General features: G+C 36.3%; 1 protein-coding gene across 7 annotated transcripts in view; it reads right to left on the bottom strand.

The window, feature by feature from the left end:
* The window catches only part of LOC115216514 (probable G-protein coupled receptor CG31760), an 895,090-nt gene that overhangs the window by 113,143 nt on the left and 760,023 nt on the right, over nt 1-21,924 (bottom strand). For all 7 annotated transcript variants that reach the window (XM_036506718.1, XM_036506717.1, XM_036506716.1 and 4 more), the window contains 3 exons: nt 17,250-17,444; nt 11,706-11,774; nt 1,657-1,766 (listed from right to left, as the gene is read on the bottom strand). In XM_036506718.1, coding sequence (XP_036362611.1) covers nt 1,657-1,766; nt 11,706-11,774; nt 17,250-17,444 — 374 coding nt within the window. The remainder of the gene's footprint in view (nt 1-1,656; nt 1,767-11,705; nt 11,775-17,249; nt 17,445-21,924) is intronic.

Raw genomic sequence — 21,924 nt, 5'->3', positions numbered from 1 at the left:
GTTCAACGAAGATGTTAAAATTCTTTTACTTTCGACATATGTTTCGAAGACAATATGGTTTTATTCCAAAGGAATAAACGGTGTAAAATGCAATATTCTCATCAGGAAAGAAAGAGAGCCTCTCTCAACAACATGACATTATAACAATTACGATGACTGCCTAAATGATAAACAGAACGTTATTAAGTATTTTTAAAAAATCATTAGTAGATTTGACGTCAAAGGCAGATAGTAGGAAGAGAAGGGTTAAAGAAATAATAAGTAGGGAACAAATATAGAGGGATACGTTGATTGAAAAAATGTTCAAAGGCTTAGAAATAGACTTCTCTTTTGAAGTAAAATGCAAGTTAAACTAACTGTTCAAACTTTGATGACTGGCGAAATCAGTCTTTATAGTTTGCACTTTACTTCAATAGAGAAATCTATTTCTAAGCCTTTGAACATTTTTTCAATCAACGTATTCCTCTCTTTTTGTTCTCTACTTATTATTTCTTTAACCCTTCTCTTCCTACTATCTGCCTTTGACGTCAAATCTACTAACGGTTTTTTAAAATACTTAATAACGTTCTGTTTATCACTTAGGCAGTCATCGTAATTGTTATAATGTCTTGTTGTTGAGAGAAGCTCTCTTTCTTTCCTGATGAGAAGATTGCATCTTACACCGTTTATTCCTTTGGAATAAAACCATGTTGTCTTCGAAACATATGTCGAAAATAATAACATTTTAATAACATAACTCCATTTATTTATTTATAATACACAAATTACTGCATATTGGCCCGGAGTTTCTACCTTTGGGTAGGTCGCTTTAACCGTGTTTCTGACGTGAATTTTGCTACCCTGGTAACGGTTCATTGAATTTTCCATGTTAACGGTAAACATAGGATAATTCATTCATCCATTTATATATATATATATTAATAATATCAGGGTAATAAAGATTTTAGAAATTTTTATCACCAGTTGCCGAGCGTGTAGAAAAATTAGTCAATAGACTATCTATTATTCATATAAATACAGTGTACATTTAAACGCATAAGACTTATCCGTCATAGGATTTCTGGCACGCTGGAAGGAACCGCAAAAGTTCAAACCACTATTAGTGATAAAACTTCGATGGGCATGAAAAATGTTTTTATGTTCCATTCCCTTCGAAGTTTTATCCCTAATAGTGCTTTGGACGTTTGCTGTTCCTTCTAGCGTGTCAGGAATCCTATGACGGATACTTCTTATGTGTTTAAATGTACACTGGAGATATATATATATATATATATATATATTATATATATATATATATATATATATAGAGAGAGAGAGAGAGAGAGAGAGAGAGAGGGAGTGAGGCATATATATGTGCATATCTAAATAAGCTGCTTGCAGAGAACTTTTAGTTATGTGTTTCTATACGTCAGTACCACGCATGGACAATATAGTTTTTATTGATAATTCGCCGTTCACGCTGTAGTGCAAAAACATTCCTGTATGGAGAGGGACTGATAGTTATTTCAAGAAAATATAAAAAGAAATAGTTTGGTTGAAGTGTAACATGTTGTATAAGATTTGTGAATATATATTCTCAAACTAAAGATGATGCATTAAACAGTATTAATGGATATAAGTAGAAAGTATAAAAGAAAAGAGAAGATAGCAACTGACCGCCATGTTTTTAACAGGAGAGCTCCGTATGATATCGAAAATCCTATTTCTCGTAACCAGAAACGCAGACAACAAGTGATTACCGACGCTTCAAAGTAGCCCACAATTTGCTTTGAAAATAAAAAGAAGAAAGAAAAAGAATAAGATAATGGCATTTAATAGACTTTCCACTGAGAAGAAAGCACTGTATTGTGTAGTAAAGCAATGATTTAAGAGTTTGATATTTTATAAGACCAATTACACGATTGATGAGCTAACAGGATTATACAAAACTTTTTAACGATTTATAAATAATGCGTGGATGTTTCGACCGGCCATTGCATGGATTAGAAGTATTCAAAGCTTATCCCTTTTTGCCACACTTCCTTTGTATTCACCTCGTTTCGTTTTCGCTTATATATATATATATATATATATATATATATATATATATATATATATAATATATATATATATATATATATATATATATATATATATATATTATATATATATATATATATATATATATATTATATATATATATATGTACTTACATACTTGTATAGTCAAATACCTTTACATTTGTACATGCAAACAATTTCAGGCAAACTTACATCTACGACCAAATGCTTAACTACTGACACCACCGCTCACGCACGCACACACGCACGCACACACGCACGCACACACGCATGCACACATGCACGCACACACAAACACATACACATACACTCAAACGCATAAATACATACTCTCTCTATCATACTCACTGACATATAAATGCGATGTCATTGTCGAGAGGCAAGGAACTTTACATGCGAATAACAAGTTCGTATAATCAATACACACGGTAACACATTATACATTTTAGACTTTAGCCGTATTCAGATTACAGAATTGAAAGATTGGCGTGGAATAAAGGGAATTTTAGACATGGCTAGTTTATGGATTGGCAAACTTACCCAAAAATGATTATAGATATTGATAAAAATTGCGTTCAACGAATGGACTGAATAGATTAAAGAGCGGCAGAGTAAGAATAGGAAATCAGTGATTTCCTTTTATCTAGCATATTTTATAAGTTTTAACGATTTACTACATAACATTTCCGAAACACCTTTTATCTTTCTACAAAGGAGAAATTCTCTTCTAAATAGAATTCTGCTCACAGATATGTGATGATTCACATGTAATATCCACTAATTTATGATTTTTGCCACGACAAGAAGTGTGCACTACATTTGATGGGTGAATTATCCTGCGATTCAAACACATTACTTCAACAGCATCCAATCATAACCTTACTGTTCTCCCACTGTTGCTGCTACTACTACTACTACTACTACTACTACTACTACTACTACTACTACCAAAGGGATCTTCAAATTACACCCGACCAGCGACATCACAGATGAAAATGACTGAGATGGTCAGAGTTGAAACGAACATGATCATAAATGTTGGATCATGACTAACCCGAGACTAACCGACAGCAGCAACTACTACTACTACTACTACTACTACTACTACTACTACTACTACTACTACTACTACTACTACTACTACTACTACTACTACTACTACTTCTACTAAACTCATTCTAATTTTAGCACTAGTTCACCCAGCCACTTTGAAGGGAGGGCAAGTGGATTATATCAACCCCAGTATTTTATTTTATCGAACCAGGAAAGAAGAACGGTAAAATTGATCCCGGCGGGATATGAAACCAGAAGCATTTTTCCGATGCTCTAACTATCCTGCCTGCTTGCTGCCCGTATAAGTGTTTTTAATATAGGAACAAGAGCAGCAATTTTGTGGGAAGTGGTGTTAGTCGAAAACATCGAAACTAATATTTAATATTATAGACGTGAAAGGCAGAGCAGTGAAATTTTGAACTCAGAACGTAAAGAGCTTAAATAAATACCATTCGGTATTTTGTCTGTCACACTTGCGATTGTAATACCTTAATGATAATGATATTGGTTTCAAATTTTAGCACAAAGCCGGCAATTTTAGGAGAGGGGTAAGTCAATTATATCGACCCCGTTGTTCAACTTGCACTTATTTCATCGAACCCCCCAAAATTAAAGGCTACGACGACTTCGACGGAATTTGAACTCAGCGTAAAGCGGGACGAAATGCCACAAAGTATTTTTCCAGAATGCTAGCGATTTTACCAAGACCCTACCTTAATAATAGTAATAATAATAATAATAATAATGATGATGATGATGATGATGAAAATGATGATGATGATGATGATGATGATGATGATAATAATAATAATAATAATAATAATAAATGCCCTGATGCAGTAACAAGCAGTGGCTTTCATGGCTTCTGATTTTAACTGATTGGAAGTGTTATCATGTACATTGTTTTGTCTTGGTATAAAAGATGGGCCACATCAAATGTTCTGCACAATACTGCAGACCTGCTTGTCAGTTGCTTGACCATTGGTAGCTTACGATATGTGCATCTCTGATCAAGAGCAGAAGTAGCGGGGGAGCATCATCGCCATGTGCTGAGACGAATTCTTTGGGGGTTTGGATAATTCACCTTTGGAAACGTGGGTGTTTTGTTCAATATCCTTAAACAACCCTTATTCAGGGACCTTTTGAACGGGATGGGCTACTCGACCTGAAGAACATTCTAACTGGGTCCCACCTGAAAGGTCATGCGCTGTTTATCTTGATATGAGATCACTATGTCGCGCACATATGGTTGTGATGCATGTGCCTGGTGTACCCTTATCAGTCGGGTAGTCAATGATGTGTATACTGGTCTCTGTATATTTTGCCAGGTGTCACTTTGGTGGCATGCACTTCTCTCTCACTTAATAATAATAATAATAATAATAATAATAATAATAATAATAATAATAATGATAATAATAATAATAATAATAATGAAATACAAAAGATGTGGCATTTAAAATGAGAACTGTTCCTGTTGTTGTAGGTGCCCTAGGTATGATAAAAATGGATGTCAGAAACATCTAGATAAGATCCCAGAAGAACCATCTCTCACAGAAATTCAAAAGATTGAGCTGACAAGTACTGACCATATCCTTAGAAAACCCTATCCATTTATATGTCTGTGTTGTATTACATGAAGATATTTCACTATCTCCCCTCTCCAAGCATTCAGTCATACTGAAACATCTCTTATCCTTCACTCGCCTCAGGACGCTGGGTATGCCTCGGCAAGTGACTGGAACAAAGGTGCATATTGAAAGTAAAATAGTAATAATAATAATAATAATGATAATAATAATAATAATAATAATAATAATAATAATAATAATAATAATAATGGAAGTGTTATCATGTACATTGTTGGAAGTGTTATCATGTACATTGTTTTGTCTTGGTATAAAAGATGGGCTACAGCAAATATTCTGCTCAATACCACAGATTTGCTTGTCAGTTTTTTTTACTTTAACCAGTTGAGCATGTCCCTTAGTGGCTGACGATATGTGCAGCTCTGATCACGAGCAGAAGTAGTGGGGGAGCATCATAGCTTTATCATGTACCTTTATCAGACGGGTAGTCATGATGGGTATACTGGGTTTCGTATATTTTACCCCAGTGTCACTTCGATGGCATGCTCTGCTCGCTCACTCAATAATAATAATAATAATAATAAAAGTAACTAGGTATCAGGACGACACGGAAAAGGACCAACCATGTCAACAGCAATACAAAAAGAGATCGAATCTCTGTGGACGGATTTAACATGAAGTTGCTAAGTGAGTAAATGTTAAGACAAAACAACCTAGGAAATTCCAGCAAAAAATATACATGTTTGTGTTGTGTTACATGAAGATATTTCGCTACGACCCCTGCTACTCCCCCTCCTCAAGTTTTCAGTCATACTGTAACATCTCTGATCCTTCACTCGTCCTAGGACGCTGGGTGTGTCTCGGCAAGTGATTGTAATAAACATGCAGATTAAAAGTAAAAAAAAAACACAAACATAAAATATAATGATAATCCTTTCTACTTTAGGCACAAGCATTTGTGGGGAGAGGGATAGTCGTTTACATCGACCCCAGTACTTGACTGGTACTTAATATATCAACCCCGAAAGGATGAACGGCAAAGTCAACCTCGGCGAGATTTGAACTCAGAACGTAGCGACCGGCGAAATACCTATTTCTTTACTACCTACATGGGGCTAAACACAGAGGAGACAAACAACGACAGACAAACGGATTAAGTCGATTATATCGACCCCAGTGTGTAACGGGTACTTAATTTATAGACCCCGAAAGGATGAACGGCAAAGTCAACCTCGGCGAGATTTGAACTCAGAACGTAGCGACCGGCGAAATACCTATTTCTTTTCTACCTACATGGGGCTAAACACAGAGGAGACAAACAACGACAGACAAACGGATTAAGTCGATTATATCGACCCCAGTGTGTAACTGGTACTTAATTTATAGACCCCGAAAGGATGAACGGCAAAGTCAACCTCGGCGGGATTTGAACTCAGAACGTAGCGACCGCCGAAATACCTATTTCTTTACTACCCACAAGGGGCTAAACACAGAGGCGACAAACAAGGACAGACAAGTGGATTAAGTCGAGTACATCGACCCCAGTGCGTAACTGGTACTTAATTTATCGACCCCGAAAGGATGAAAGGCAAAGTCGGCCTCGGTGAAATTTGAACTCAGAACGTAACGGCAGACGAAATACCGCTAAGCATTTCGCCCGGCGTGCTAACGTTTCTGCCAGCTCGCCGCCTTAATAATGACAATGATGATGATGATGATGATGATGATGATGATGATGATGATGATGATAATAATAATAATAATAGTAATATTTCCAACAGTCTATTCTGTTGAGTGTATATGAATGATGATGATGATGATGATGATGATGATGATAACAATTTTACTAGAGATGATATATCGATAAAAATACCGTCTTGTGGCTAAACTTAAAACACATACCTCAATGTTCAGTGAAAATGTTTTATGCAAATGTATCAAATAACAGTGTTAATGAGGCTGGAACTAATGGTGAAAGCCTTGGCTCTGCAGGTGCCTGTGCTAAGTAGCGCAGGCCGGGTCGTTATCCGGCGACAGCTTATAGACTGAGGCAGAGTAGAAGGTAGGATAAGGAGGCCAACAGAACGGTAATTAAATGCTGGATAAGGAGTGAACCCAGTAGAAAATAGGAAGAATACTTCACCAAAAGATAACGTGAAAAACATTGTTTGAAGCTGTCTCAGGAACTAGATCGGCAGTTACATATAACAATGAAACCAGATGCAGAGGAAAGCAGGGCATTCTGGAGAGGAATCTGGGACCAACCTGTAGACCATAATGATGACGCGGAGTGGCTGCATGAAATTCAAGATAGGTTAATAAATATAAAAGTCCAAGTAAACAAAAATAACTACAGAAATGATAAAAAAAACAGTTAAGAAAATTCTCAAATTGGAAGACTCCTGGACCGGATGGGGTCCAAGGTTATTAGATAAAGATGAGAAGGCTTATAAAGGGATAGCGAAACAGCTAGATGAGTGCTTACGGGAAGGAGCAGCAGTACCCAGCTGGATGACAAAGGGGGTAGACATTGTTATTTGCCAAGGATCCTGAAAAACGAAATGTTGCATGGGGTATGACTTGGAGAGAGGTAAGGGAAAACTGAACCACTTGCTATTCATGGATGACTTGAAATTGTTCACAAAAAGTGAGGTAGAATTGGACAGCCTGGTCCAGCCTGTTCGTACATTCTCCGATGATAATAAGATGGAGTTTGGGCTCTCAAAATATGCTACCATGGTGATAAGACGAAGATAGATTGTCAGGACAGAAGGCATAGGTTTGCCAATTTATAACCTCAGTTCAGTTATAAATACCTGGGAATACTTGAAGCAGATAGAATTAAACACAACGAGATGAAGGAAAAGGCAAAAAGAGAATACCTGCGGTGAGTGAAAAAAAATGGCTTCAAAGTTGAATGCCAGAAACATAGTTTTGGCAATAAACTCACACGCAGCCGCAGTAGTTCGGTATGACACTGGAATCCTGAAGTGGACAGAGGAGAAGCTAAAGGAGATGGCCAGGAAGTCAAGAAAGCTGCAAACGATACGTGGAGTCCATCATTCACGTGTAGACACTGATCGCCTATACATGAAGAAAGCAATTGGAGGAAGAGGACTGATTAGTGTGGAAGACTGTGTACGTATCTAACTCAAGAGCTTAATGATGTACCTAGCCAAAAGTAAGAAAACCAAAAGTAAGAAAACCGGATGGGAGCGAGGGAGTATCGAAAGCAGAAAACAAAAGAAAAACGAAGTACAAAAAGGACACGAAGAAGAATTACGCAACAAGAGACTACACAATCAATTCCATATAGCCACAACAGAAGTTGCTGGAAAAATAGGTGGGATTGATTGACGAAAGGAACACTAAAAGAAGAGACCGAAAGCACTATAATGGTAGCACAAGACCAAACTTTGGCCACGACCTGGAGGGTCAACCCTTGGAATGAGCAAGTGTCTCTGCTGAACCGCATCTGTAATAGAGTGGATAAAGCCATTGCCTATATGACAAACGAATGCCCTAGACTTGCCCAAAACCACTACAAGTTGTAGCGACATGATCAGGTAGAGAAAGTGCTACGTTGAAAACTATGCAAAAAGTGGGGGCTAGAGAAAGGCAAGACGTGGTATGAGAACAAACCGCAGAGACTGGTAGAGTCGATGACTAGCAGAATCCTCAGGGATTTCCCAATCCAAACAGATCAGGTGCTAGAGTATAACAGACCGGACCTAGTGGTGGTGGACAAGGTGCACCACATATGCTATGTAGTTGACGTTGCATGCCCCTTTGACCCACAAATAGTCAAGAAGGAAGGAGAAAACATAGATAAATACAACCCTCTTAAGTACGAAATAGCTCGGCTATGGAAAATGATGAAAGTGAAGATAGAGCCAATTATTTTTGGGTCCTTGGGAACAGTATCACAAGGCATCAAGAAAAATATAAAGGAAATTAGAATAGATTGCCCAATGGAACTGTTACAAAAGATTTGTTTCCTTGGCACGGCCAGAATAATCAGGAAAGTATTAGCTGAAAAGAACAGATATCATGGTACCGTAGGCTGCAGGTAGAGGACCGCTAAGGATGCAAGACACCCAGGAGTTCCAACAAAACCTGTGATAAAAATAATAATAATAATAATAATAATAATAATAATAATAATAATAATAATAATAATAATAATAATAATAATAATAATAATAATAATAATAATAATAATAATAATAATAAGGATGACTCTTACGAAAGCTCATAAGTGGAAATCCTCTGGTAATGATATGGTGTCAAATTTCTGGTTCACATTGCACATGAAAAATTATTTCAGTTATTCAATGAAATTATGAGAGATTCTACGAAAACACCTGACTGGTTAGCAAGACGAATTACTTACCTACTCCCGAAGAATGATTAAACCAAATTTTCCCAAAACTGTCGGTCCGTATATTGTACCTTAGTGTCAATTTGATGGCATGCACGTCTCTCTCACTCAATAATAATAATAATAATAAAAATAATAATAATATAATAATAATAATAATAATAATAATAATAATAATAATAATAATAATAATAATAATAATAATAATAATGGTTTTAAATTTGCCACAAGAGCAGCAATTTTGGGGAAGCAAACTAGTCGATTACATGGACTCCAGTGTTTCAGTGCTACTTAATTTAGTGACCCCGAAAGGGTGAAAGGCAAAGTCTACCTCGGCTGAATTTGAACTCAGAATGTAAAGACGGAGGGAATGCCGCTATATATTTTCCCCGTCTTGCTAACGATTCTGCCAGCTTGCCGCCTTAATAATAATAATACTTCCCCAATAGTCGAATCTGTTGTGTATATGAAAATAATAATAATGACAATGTATGACATTGTATGAAGCCCACCATCCAAAAGCTGACATTATATGAAGCCCACCATCCGAGAGCTGGTATCAACCAGCTGTACTTGAGGAGAAACCTGGGTGGAAGATGCTTAATAGCAGTTGAAGAATGTGTACAGATAGAAAGAAAAGGCCTAGTAGATTTTTTACAGAGCTGTACAGAAAAATGAGTGATCAAGTACGTAGTAGGAGAACAGGAGAAGAACGAAATACAGAGAGAGCACGTCTGACAGATTGAAGAGAAACCTCTGCATGGCCAACTCTGGAGAGCCACTGAAGCCGTATGTGGAAGAAAATCCTGGGCTTGGTAAAACAAAGGGGCAATTATAAAAAGAAACAAAGAGTATAAATGTAACAGCATAAGAACAAGCGATAAAAACAAGCAACTTGACAAAAAATATATATAGAGAGAATGTGTCAGAAAAATGTAGAGCCTGTGGAACTTGGAACGAGACAATGAAACACCTGGTGAAAGAATGCCCCAAGTTGGCACAGGAAGAATATAAGAAATGGAGACACGACCAGGTTGTAAAAGTTTTACACTCGAGACTGTACCAGAAACAGGGATTTGAAGCTGGAGTCGAAAGAATACTGGAGTTGGAGAAATATAAGATTTTGTGGAACGTTCGTATTCAAACGGACAAGATATTAGAAAATAACAGACCGGACATAACGATTATAGATAAGGAAAAGCGAAGTTGCATACTAATCAACCCATCATGCCGGTTTGATTCTAGGATCGTAAAGAAAGAGGTCGAAAAAATAATAAAAAAACCCTTAAAATTTGAAATAAGAAGAATTTGGAACATGAGAACAGTAAAGGTCATGCCAATAATAATTGGTTCATTGGGAACAGTAAGCAAAGATATAGACAAATGGTTGGACGAATTTAGAATAGAATGACCGGTAGAACTCCTACCAAAAGTTTGTTTCTTAGGGATAGCAAGGATTATCAGGTGGGTTCTAAGCACTTGAAAGACGGCTGAAAACTTGTGCACACCTAAGGTTATAGGTAGTAACCCGCTACCCACATAAATCCTACCAGGAATAAGACCGAACTTGAGCCAAACAAACAAAAAAATTAAATTTGATAATTTTCCAATATTAACAGACCAAAAATGTGCATGTCTTTTCTGTTCTTTCATACAGTTTAATTGTTGCAAATGAGTTTCTTAATCTGAACATCACTCACATTAAAAAAATTAGAGAACATCAATAATATTAAACATTATATCTTTATTGGCTTAACTATTTTAATTCTGTAGTTGATGTAGCTAATTAGCTACAGTTCATTACTGATTGGGCAGACTTGGCCTATGTGCGAAAGCAAGCCAGCTTTTACTAACTCATCTTTTCGTAGTCAAACCTGTACACTGCAATAGCAAGAACAAAAAAATGTTTTTCTAATAATATCTCGTAGATCATTTTTCATTTCAAAAGAAAGAAACCAAGTAGATGAACAGCAGATGAACATACATCACCATAAATAATATACCAGCAATCACTATTAATGACTGAGGAGACCACTTGATAATATAACAGATCCGCCGAATAAAAAACTTATGATCTCAAATATGAATATACTCATTGGAAAATGATGGAGACGTAAATATATAATTCTGATAATAGCTGCTGCAGAGACATTTCACAAACTTTCGCAACACACTATCCAACTGATATGACGACTCAATAGACATTAGCATTTTTTTTTCTGCATATCCTCATATATAATAAAGATTGCTTGCCAAATTATATCCTGAAAGTGTTCTACTGTGACATCCGTTTCTCTGCATACTCGTTATTATCGAAACGAATCCTCTTCTCCACCTTCACTCTTCTAAGTAGAAAGAACCAAATAATCTTCCAGAAAACAACTCTAGTGACCATAAATCATTTGTTTATTTTATTTCAATGATTGGTGAATAACATTTCTTTCTTTTTTTTATTTTTATATTTCATCTTCAATTTTGTAAACTCTGGCAAACAGGTTTTAGAATAAGTGAAAGTTTTACTGCATGACTTATTGACGTGTTGCTATGTTGCGTGGGTTATAGTAAATATTTCTAGATATCTATTGTTAAAACAGAACATTGAATATTTGTATAAAGACTTACGGGACAATATAAGAAAAATGCTCCCAGAAGAATAATCCGCATCAACAACGGACTGGAGGCCTTAAGAACCTGCAAGAAATGAAAAAAGAAGAGTGGTTTCAGAAAAATACGAATGAAAAAAAAATCTCAAAAATTCGCTAGAATTCCTTTGCATTTTGAAATTATTATGATTATATCTATAATAAAATAACAGCAATTCCTAACAGTAGTTCAAGGTTATATGTTCCGAGGTGAAATGTATTACAAATTAAAGCAATCTCATTATATTAAACTTGTATTGGTTTAATTGTTAACACTCGAAAGAATTTAAAAGCCGGAGTTAAATCCAGCAGAAGTGAAGCTCAGAACATAGAGGAAACATAACTAAAATATTATTTTAGAAGTATTGTTAAGGATATCACGACTATGTCGTGCAAAGTTGTTTTCCACCTCACAAAGATTTTTTTCCTCGTGTTGCCTATTCTGACATCTACTGCTCCAAACATGGTTTTCTAACATAGAGATAGTGCCATACATTTTGATAAATGGAACGTTAAATGAAATCGAAAGTCACATTATAGTACAGATTCACGTTTTGTCAATGTTGGACGAGGGAAAGGTTAAGTCGACGAGAAAAGGGGTTGACTTATGCCGAACGTAATGCGTAACAATAATTCTCCAACATCAAAAGCTCAAGTAATTTATAGCTGAAAGTTTGTCTTCATAAATTTGAACATCTTAGAATGTCACTTGAAAGTAGGCAATGATCGAGTGGGCAGAATTTTCAGCTTCTTGATTGAAGATGATCTCTGAATTATCATTCACTTTCTCACAAAGTAAAAAGAATAACGCCCGCAGCGAGGTACAAATGGGAGACACTTAACAATCACATTATATACATCTGACATAATTGGCCGACTTGAATCTAGTATTCTCATCTCACCAATTCGTTTCATTCATATCACTCTTAAATAGATTAATAAACACCACCAATTACTTTCACTTAAATAAGACTTTGACATCATACCAATATAAAAACTAATGATTTCTAACGAATGAGATCAATATTGATTTCATCATTCCAAGGTCGATGAGCTAAGCAGCAATCAAGTACTGATCGATGAAATTGATTGTACATGTTATTTTTCTGAGATATGTGATGTTCAAAATGAAGTAGGTAATATAATTTCTGTGTTAATTGACGGTCAACCTTTATATTGTAGCTTAAATACCGAAAAGATGGATTTCACTTTTTCCTGCGGCATCAATAACAAATAGTTACCAGTTATATTATGGGGTTGATATAATCATCTATACCTCTTTCTTACATATATGTGTCTATGCGTCTGTCAAATAGCTTTATTGAACTTTTTCTTAGAATGTGCTGAACATGTGATAAAGTTAAGGAAGTAAAATGTCTGAAGATTTTGATAAATATACTAATATGTGCGTCTAATCTACTTTACTTCAAATAGCAATCATAGTATCCACTTAATAATCAAATATACACTAGATCAATTAATCATTTAACTTAATCAGAAAATTTAGTTTGGTCTTTATTTTTGCTATTGTTTGTTTTGCTTAGTGGAATATCGATTACCGCTAAAGTTTGTATTAAAAGAAAACAAAAAAAAAAAAACTCGTCTTTTTGTTGATTTCTATGAATTGGATAGCTGACTTTAGGTTTTATTAATGATTTCAATTAGGATTGCAATTCCTTCATTAATTGTATTGTCTGCTGAATGTTAAGCAAACGTTTGCTTTTCTTTAGTTTCTACTGTAGTTATTAAACGTCTACAATCTTACAGCATATATTAGATATACTAACATGACGAAACCAGAGGTGCCAAACGAGCCATGATAAAAATCTAGTTAGAATTTCTAGAATTGAACTTTGCTATTACTAACTATTACTACAGCTACATCAGTTTAAAAAGAAGTTATATGAGAGTTCTGAATCTTTTCTTTATTTCCAAGTTAGGCAATATGAAATAATTAGTTTTGTATTAGAAAGAGGCATCAATTTAAAAAAATGAGGGGCTGTAGTATTCGAAATTTATCTTGATGTATTATAGATATATATTTCATCAATATTATATGCAAGAACTACTGGACTGTAATGTATCTACTTTAGATTCTCTGGCAATATACATTAATTAGGCAATATTTGGTTTGTTACCTTGGTTAAAAAAAATAGATGATAGCTTGATAAAGCTGACTAATACAACAGAAATATATTCAGACCTTGTTAAACATTTTAAGTAATAAAATATTTGCATACGTGCTAGTTTGCGGCGTGTATAATACGTGACCGAAGTATTTCAAGCCATGGAAGGTAACTGCCGAAGTTGGTAGTATCATGGTAGTTGGTGCAATGACGCATTGTGTATTGCTTCACTCCGTATGTCATTTGAAAGTCAAACAGATGAACGTGCGACCTCGTGCTTTACAAGTTTGAACTGGGCCGTAACGCCGAGGAAGCGACCAAACACTTTTGTTGTGCAAAAGGTGAAGGTGCAGTTGATCACAAGACGGAAATTAGATGGTTCAATAAATTTCGCTCGAGTTTCATATATATAGGTTAAAGTGGTGAGGAAAGGCAAACAATTAGGTAAGACCTGACTAGGACATTTAATTTAATTTAGCTACATAACGAATGGTAATAAATAGTCTCTGATATCTGTTTTTGGGATATCCCAGCTATTGGAACATCGTGTTGAGCGAAAACTCCATAAGTTGGGTATACTGTCATCGGGGAGATATAGGTTACATAGTGGAAGAAAGTTCCTCATCAATGATAGTTGTTGTGGTACATTATGCCCAAGGGGGAGGTCGAATTAAATCCAGTTAGATTGGATATTCCTTAGGTAAATCCATGATCAGAAAGAATGGTTAGATAGTACTCTTTAGTGAGGAAAAATGAATACTGGCATTTGTAAAGTTGGACAAATACTGAGAGTAGGAATAAATAATACACACCGGTATAAGAAATATAGGTGGATAAGAGATATATACTATATGCTATTCAGTATAGTGGAGAGTATTTGGTCCAGAGAAATTAGAGGGAGGAATAAATAATACAATCTGGTGTGAGAAAGACAGGTGGATAACGGCTTTGTGCTAGATATATACTGATTGGTATATATCAAGGAAATTAGAGGGAGCGAGTGCAAAGACAAGTGAAGGGTATTAGTATCCAAAGAAATTAGGGGGAGTAGATATAGAGACAGATAGGTAAGGGAAAAGATAAAGCAGATCCCTGACTTACAAGGCTGGGTACTAATGAGAAGGAGGATGTGTAGGTAAGAAAGCGATCACAAAAAAGATAATGGACGTCATCTGTAGTGGGTGGTCAAATTTTACTCGAGGGAAGACCTGGGACTGTCTAGTTGTGTTAAAGGTAAGGAAATAGAAATAATTAAAACTTAATTGAAGAGCAAAGTTTACATTTGAAATTAAAGTTAAAATTAAAATTAAGATTGACATTAAAATTACGAAATGAGTATCCGTAGTGTTAATAAAGATATATTGCTAACATGTCAGAGAGATGGCTTTACTTGTTAGTATAGTTACTACTCTCATCTATTATTGAGAATTTATTATTAGTTACTTTGGTCGCTTTGTTTAGAAATTTGTACATTACTTGCTGGAGCGGACTCTGTCCATCCATCTGGCGACCGAGTGTTCGCAACCGAGGACGAGCAAGCTAGCTCGAAACGCAATCGGTCACGCGATCCTGTCGTTTATAGATGGGTGGTAGGGCTCGCTTCCCCGCTTGCAATATATGTACAGGGTGAAGGGTGCATCTATAACCAGTTGGTGGAAGATCTGCCTGGGGTTGAACGGCCATATTGATGTGGTGATTAGCTTCACTGATATATATATATATATATATATATATATATATATATATATGTATGTGTGTGTGTGTGTGTATGCATGTATATGTATGTGTATGTATGTACGTGTGTATATCTATCTATCTATCATCCCATAAATAATGCGTTTTTTTTTAATTGCATGAACTAAAAGTCGGAGGGCACGGGATAAACTACCTGCATTAACTTGCTATAAAAGCAGCTAGTAATTTAAACCTTAGCCTTATTCTTAGTAGAAGTTTTGAAGAGTGCAGTTCGATTTTAACAGTTAGTTTTTCAAAGCTATAATGGAAATGACAAAGGAGCATATTCGGCATATTTTGCTTTATGAGTTCAATAAAGGCAAATACTCAACGGAAAGTGTGAGGAATATTAATGCGGTATATGGGGATCGGACAATAAGCGTAAGCCAGTATCACCGGTGGTTCCAGAAATTCCGAACCGGAAACTACAGCCTAGAAGACGAACCTCGTCCTGGAAAACCTTTAGCGCTCGACGAGGACGTCCTGCAAACCCTGGTGGGACAAAATCCCATCATAACGGTTGAGGAAGTAGCAGAGAAGCTTGGATCTGATCATTCGACCATTCATCCACACTTCATACCATCAGAAAAGTCAGCAAATTGAGTCAATGTGTTCCTCACAAACTTTCCGAGTATAATTGCGCGTAGAGAGTGAATGTGTGCTCTTCTTTGTAGCCACGTCTCACGAATGAACCTTTTTGGGACTGAATAGTGACAGTTGACGAGAAATGGGTTCTCTATAAAGAAGTCAAGCACGGAAGACAGTGGGCAGGGAAAGGAGAAACACCGGTACCCCAAGCTAAAGAAGGTCTTCACCCACGTAAGGTGTCGTTATGTGTTTGGTGGGATGTGAAAAGTTTAGTTCACTTGAAACTTTTAAACCCAAACCAAATAATAGCAAAGGAGATCTACTGGGAGCAGCTTGAGTAGCTTAAGTCAGCGCCAGAAGAAAAAACGACCATCTTTGGTTTCAGGACGAAAGGTGTTCTTCCATCAGGATAATGATCGGCTACATACAGCTGGAGCAGTTTGAATGGGAAACGATGTCCCACCCACCATAATCGCCGGACATTGCCCCTTCTAATTATAATTTATTCCGCAGTCTTCAAAATCATTTGGATAGAAAAAATATGATTACTGTAGATGAGGTCAGAACAATGCTGGAGGAGTAGTTTTCATCACGGACAAGTGAATCTTGGGAGAGGGGCCTTGCAAGTATATCAGATAAATGGAAGAGCACAGTAGGAAATGAAGGAGTGTATATATTTCGATTAGAAAAGAAATCAGTTTACCTTAATTTCGAAAAATAAAGTATAAAAAAACCTCATTATTTATGGGATGACCCAACACGCACACGCACACACATATGTGTATATGTATGTATGTATGTATGTATGTATGTATGTATGTATGTATGTATGTATGTATGTATGGATGGATGGATGGATGGATGGATGGATGTGTGTGTGTGAGTGTGTAAAATAAAGAGAGAGAAAGATTGATAGAAATTAGAAATAGTGGAAGAGAGAGATGGAAAGAGAGAAAATACGTACTGTGGTTGATGTGATCAAGTAAGTTCTGTTAAAGATGGTGACCTTGTACCACCGGATTCCTATGACTGAAACCAGAAAGCTTGGTTAATTTAACAATGAAAAATTATCTTACCTTGACCTCTCGATATTGCACTGTGAACCAGATTAATATCGGAATACAGCACATGATTAATCCTGCAATTCCTAGAACAATGCTTCTCAGAACCCAGTTAAGTGCTAAAATGCATGGACTTCCATCAACACATGTCTCGCAGCCTGGTGCACAAGGAAGGCAAGCGAAACTATTATAATAACTGTTTGGTTCTTTCTGTTGATAAAAACAAACATTCAATTACTTGTGGCGTATAGACAAATATTTTTCATGATTTTGTCAATTATTTCGGTAATTATGAAATTCAAGTTAATTACTATGTTAGCTCATGATATGATAGTACAACTATAAAGCATGCTTTAATAAGGATTTCTCATATTCGTTGAATCCGTAGTGGCCTTGCACATATTCGACGGATTTCAAACCCACTTAATACTTACTTTACCGATAATGAGGACGGAAAGAGAAACTAAACTCCGGCAATCTGTGATGGCATCAATGTACACCTAACAGTATATAATTATTTTGATAGGTTACAGTTTAACTAGCGTTCGTATCAACTTCAATTATGAATTTCTGAAGAGGTAATCGATCACAGTTATTTCTGCAGTTCGTGTCTAAAGAGATGGAACTGCAAAAATAGAGTGCCTGGAATGTTCTAAAGCTTCACCGGCGGACATGAGCGATGTTTGTCAGAGACATAGCATGGGTATCGGTGTCACAACTAAGACGTCTATTCCGAAGAACTTTCAGCTCAGAGAGTATGGATAATTTTCAACATCTGTTGGCCCAGCAGCGTTATCGAGAAATATTGCTATATCGGAATTGCTTTTACTAGTACAAGAGAGACCATCTACCGGGCCTGTCCGTGATGCACGGAAATCGGTGAAAACATTTCTGCTCACTTGTTCAGCGTCCTAAAATTGTTCACTAATGAAGATTGTTGTCGCTTGTCTCTTGGTCTCTTGGACAGGTTCAGATGTTACTTAACTAATCCATGAAGCCTTCTGACAAAGAAGGATAGACAGTTTTTCTCTGACAAGTAGATGTGATGAAAGAGATGGTGTGTTGAACAACATTGGGAGGACCAAATATAGAGACATTTCATCTTCTGCCAAACTCTGACAGATATCTAAAATAACATTTCAAGAGGAAACTGCATATGGACAGGAAGTGTGGTCTCTAGTAAACCCTCTGAGCAAAAAAAATGAGCTTGACCTCGGGGAATAGGATGACTTATCTCATGTAACTAGATTAGATACTGCAACTTAGAGAAGGAAACTGCCTCACATAATTAAAAGAATCTGAAATCTGTGCGGCTCCCTAACTAGCCATTGTTGGATACGTGCTTTTTGGACAATTTCATTGCTTTTCTTGCATGTTTTTTTCATATATGTTTCTTTTTTACCCACAAGGGGCTAAACACAGAGGGGACAAACAAGGACAGACAAACGAATTAAGTCGATTACATCGACCCCAGTGCGTAACTGGTACTTAATTTATCGACCCCGAAAGGATGAAAGGCAAAGTCGACCTCGGCGGAATTTGAACTCAGAACGTAGCGGCAGACGAAATACGGCTACGCATTTCGCCCAGCGTGCTAACGTTTCTGCCAGCTCGCCGCCTTATGTTTTTTTCATATATGTCGCAACTTCAACCATTTTGTAATTTATCCTTTTAATATCGACTCATGCGACACTTCTGGTCATAATAACAGAAATTATTATTAATATTAGTAGTTGTATTAAGGTAGCACGCAGAAAGGGCCATTAGAGCATCCGGCAAAGTGGATTGGAGTATGTGGCTCCAACTCTTTACGTTCTGATTTTAATTCTGACCAAGGTCAACTTTGCTTTTCATGCCTTCAAGATCGATAAAATATGTACCAGTTGAGTATAGAGATCGATGTTAACGACTTAACTTGCCCACTAAAGTTGTTGGACTTGTGCCAAGATTTCAAATTATAATTGAGTGAGAAAGCAGTGCATGCCATCAAAGTGACACTGGGGTAAAATATACGAAGTCCAGTATACCCATCATGACAACTCATTATATAAGAGCACGTCAGCCACATACATCACAACCATATGCGCGCGACATGGTGAACTCATATCAAGATAGACAGCGTATGACTTTTCAGATGGGGCCCAGTTTAATAGCTCATCCCACTCAAAAGATTCCTGAATAAGGGTCATTTAAGGGTACTTCTCGAAACATGCATGTTTCTAGAGGTGAATTATTCAAATTTCAAAGAATTCCTCTCAAAACATGTCTATGATACTCCTCCACTACTTCTACTCGTGATCAGAGATGCGCATTTTATCGGCCACTAAGGGACATGCTCAACTGGTTAAGGTCAAACAACTGACTAGCAAATCTATGGTATGGAGCAAAATATTCGCTGTAGCTCATCTTTTATGCCAAGATAAATATTTGCTGTGACTTGCAGAATCGTAAGCACGCCGGCGAAATGCTTAGCGGTATTTCGTCTGCGGCTGCGTTCTGAGATCAAATTCCGCCGAGGTCGACTTTGCCATTCATCCTTCGGGGTCGATAAATTAAGTACAAGTTACGCACTGGGGTCGATGTAATCGACTTAATCCGTTTGTCTGTCCTTGTTTGTCCCCTCTGTGTTTAGCCCCTTGTGGGTAGTAAAAAAGTAGGTATTTTGTCATTCCGTAGAAGAAAAAATTCAAATCGGACCATGTTAAGACCGAAAATTATTTACATCAAAAAGTTGCTTTTTCTATGAAATTCCCTATTTTTTACAATTGTTTGACTGTATCGCCAGTTTTCGTTGTATTTCAACCAGAAAAATGTTTACTTAAAGAGAATAACAAAGCTGCATAATGCAAAATTTTTACTTTTCAAAACTTCCAATTCTAAAGGGTCGAAAAGAAATCAAACCCGAGCAACGCCTGGCAATACTGCTAGTAATATTTAAAAACTACTTGTATCCAGAGATTGCTACAATCAATTGCTCTTACTGTCTACAAATCTATGCCCATATTCTGATGTTAGTACTTCTTAGCTGTTGTACATGTTTTCTATTTGTTGTCTGCATCTTGGATTCTTACCTAGATAAAGACTTAGAAAGTTATTTAATATTTTTCTTTTCCTAGTTTTAGAGAAAAACGGTTTAATTTACGAACCAAAAAGAAGAAAAAATTCTTAATGATATAGACCCTCAATGCGGCAACGATCTCCGAGAAAAAACGCACGTTTAAAACTGAAAGAAAGCTCCCGTTCGTCATCGAATACAGGTATTTCATCGATAATAAAATAGCAGTTTCCTCACAAAAATAACATCATTTTGGGCAATTTCAACGACACAATTAATAATACTTTCTACTATAGGCAGAAGGCCTGAAATTTTTTGCGGGTGGGCGGGAGGAGATATTAAATTACATCAACCCCAGTAGTCAGCTGGTACTTACTATATCGACCCCAAAAGAATAAAAAGGCTTGCTGATGTTCTGCCGGGTCGCCGCCTTCGACACAATTAATGACAACAAATATTTTGTCAAAGGAACGAATGAGAGGAAAAATTGGTAACTGTTTCATATAAACTAATTATTTTGTGTATATATATTTATGTAATATAATATTTTAATGCATAGGTATATTGTATGAGATCACTGCCCGTCTCCTCGTTATAAAATTTTATTTTACACTTACCAATACACTTTTGTATCCACTTTAAAATAAATCTGTTGTACTTATAAATGGGTCCTGTGGCAAAATTAAAATTATTATTATTATTATTATTATTATCGCCAGAGCTGGACGTGTATTTCGGAGCATGTTTACCTCTAAAGTGATTGCTATTCTTATATTTTATTGTTATAACTTGTGATTAAGTTAATCTAAACTATGTTGGTCTGATTAACAGTGGCATTGTTTTTTTTTTGCACTGCGGAGCAAAAATCACTAGAAAAGAAATTTAATTTTCCTTTCAAAATTTGCAAAATTTAATATGGCGTCATCGTCTTTCTCAGCGAGTCAGCAAGTGAGGGAAGTGGGAGGAGATATAGATGGCGAAATTGTCTTGCGCCTTCACATGCCCCTACACACTCTAGGTGTAAATGATAGTGGTAGTAGCAGGAGGGGTAGCAACAGCAATGACAACAACAAAAACAACAACAACAACAACCATAGTGGAAGTTTCAGAAGTAATGAGAATTCGATCGAGGAAGCACGAAATATAAATGGCAGCAGCCAATAGTGCAAGGAAAATATCACTCCCACCACCACCACCACTACGACCACCACACAAATCAGTAAAATTTCGAACAAAGAAAGAGGAGGTTCAAATAAAAATAACGTTTCCTTCGCAAAAGATACAAATAACTTTGAAATTAAGTCGTTAGAGAATAAGAAAGAACATTTAAAGGAAGCTGAGAGAATTATAAGATGCGAAGAAAGAAAGGTCACACTAAATGTGCATCAAAACCTGCTAGAGGCAACCGAAAAGAAACCAAAAACAATCATGTACAGATGTATGTCCATGAAAATAAGACTGGAAAAATATCATTAAACCACGATGAGTTCTGCCTGAAAAATATATGGTGGGATGTCAGCTTTGTCTGCCACGCCCCAAAGTTCGGCTACATCATGGTCATATTCCAGTCGGAATCACTAGCACAAAATCACTCACCTGTCTCATAAAAATTGGGGAGTTCATTTTAATTTCTCT

The sequence above is a fragment of the Octopus sinensis genome, linkage group LG10 (genome assembly GCF_006345805.1).
Source record: "Octopus sinensis linkage group LG10, ASM634580v1, whole genome shotgun sequence".
Classification (NCBI taxonomy): Eukaryota; Metazoa; Mollusca; class Cephalopoda; order Octopoda; family Octopodidae; genus Octopus; species Octopus sinensis.
Note: the sequence above shows the minus strand (reverse complement) of the source record. Positions and strands in the feature narration are given on the sequence as shown.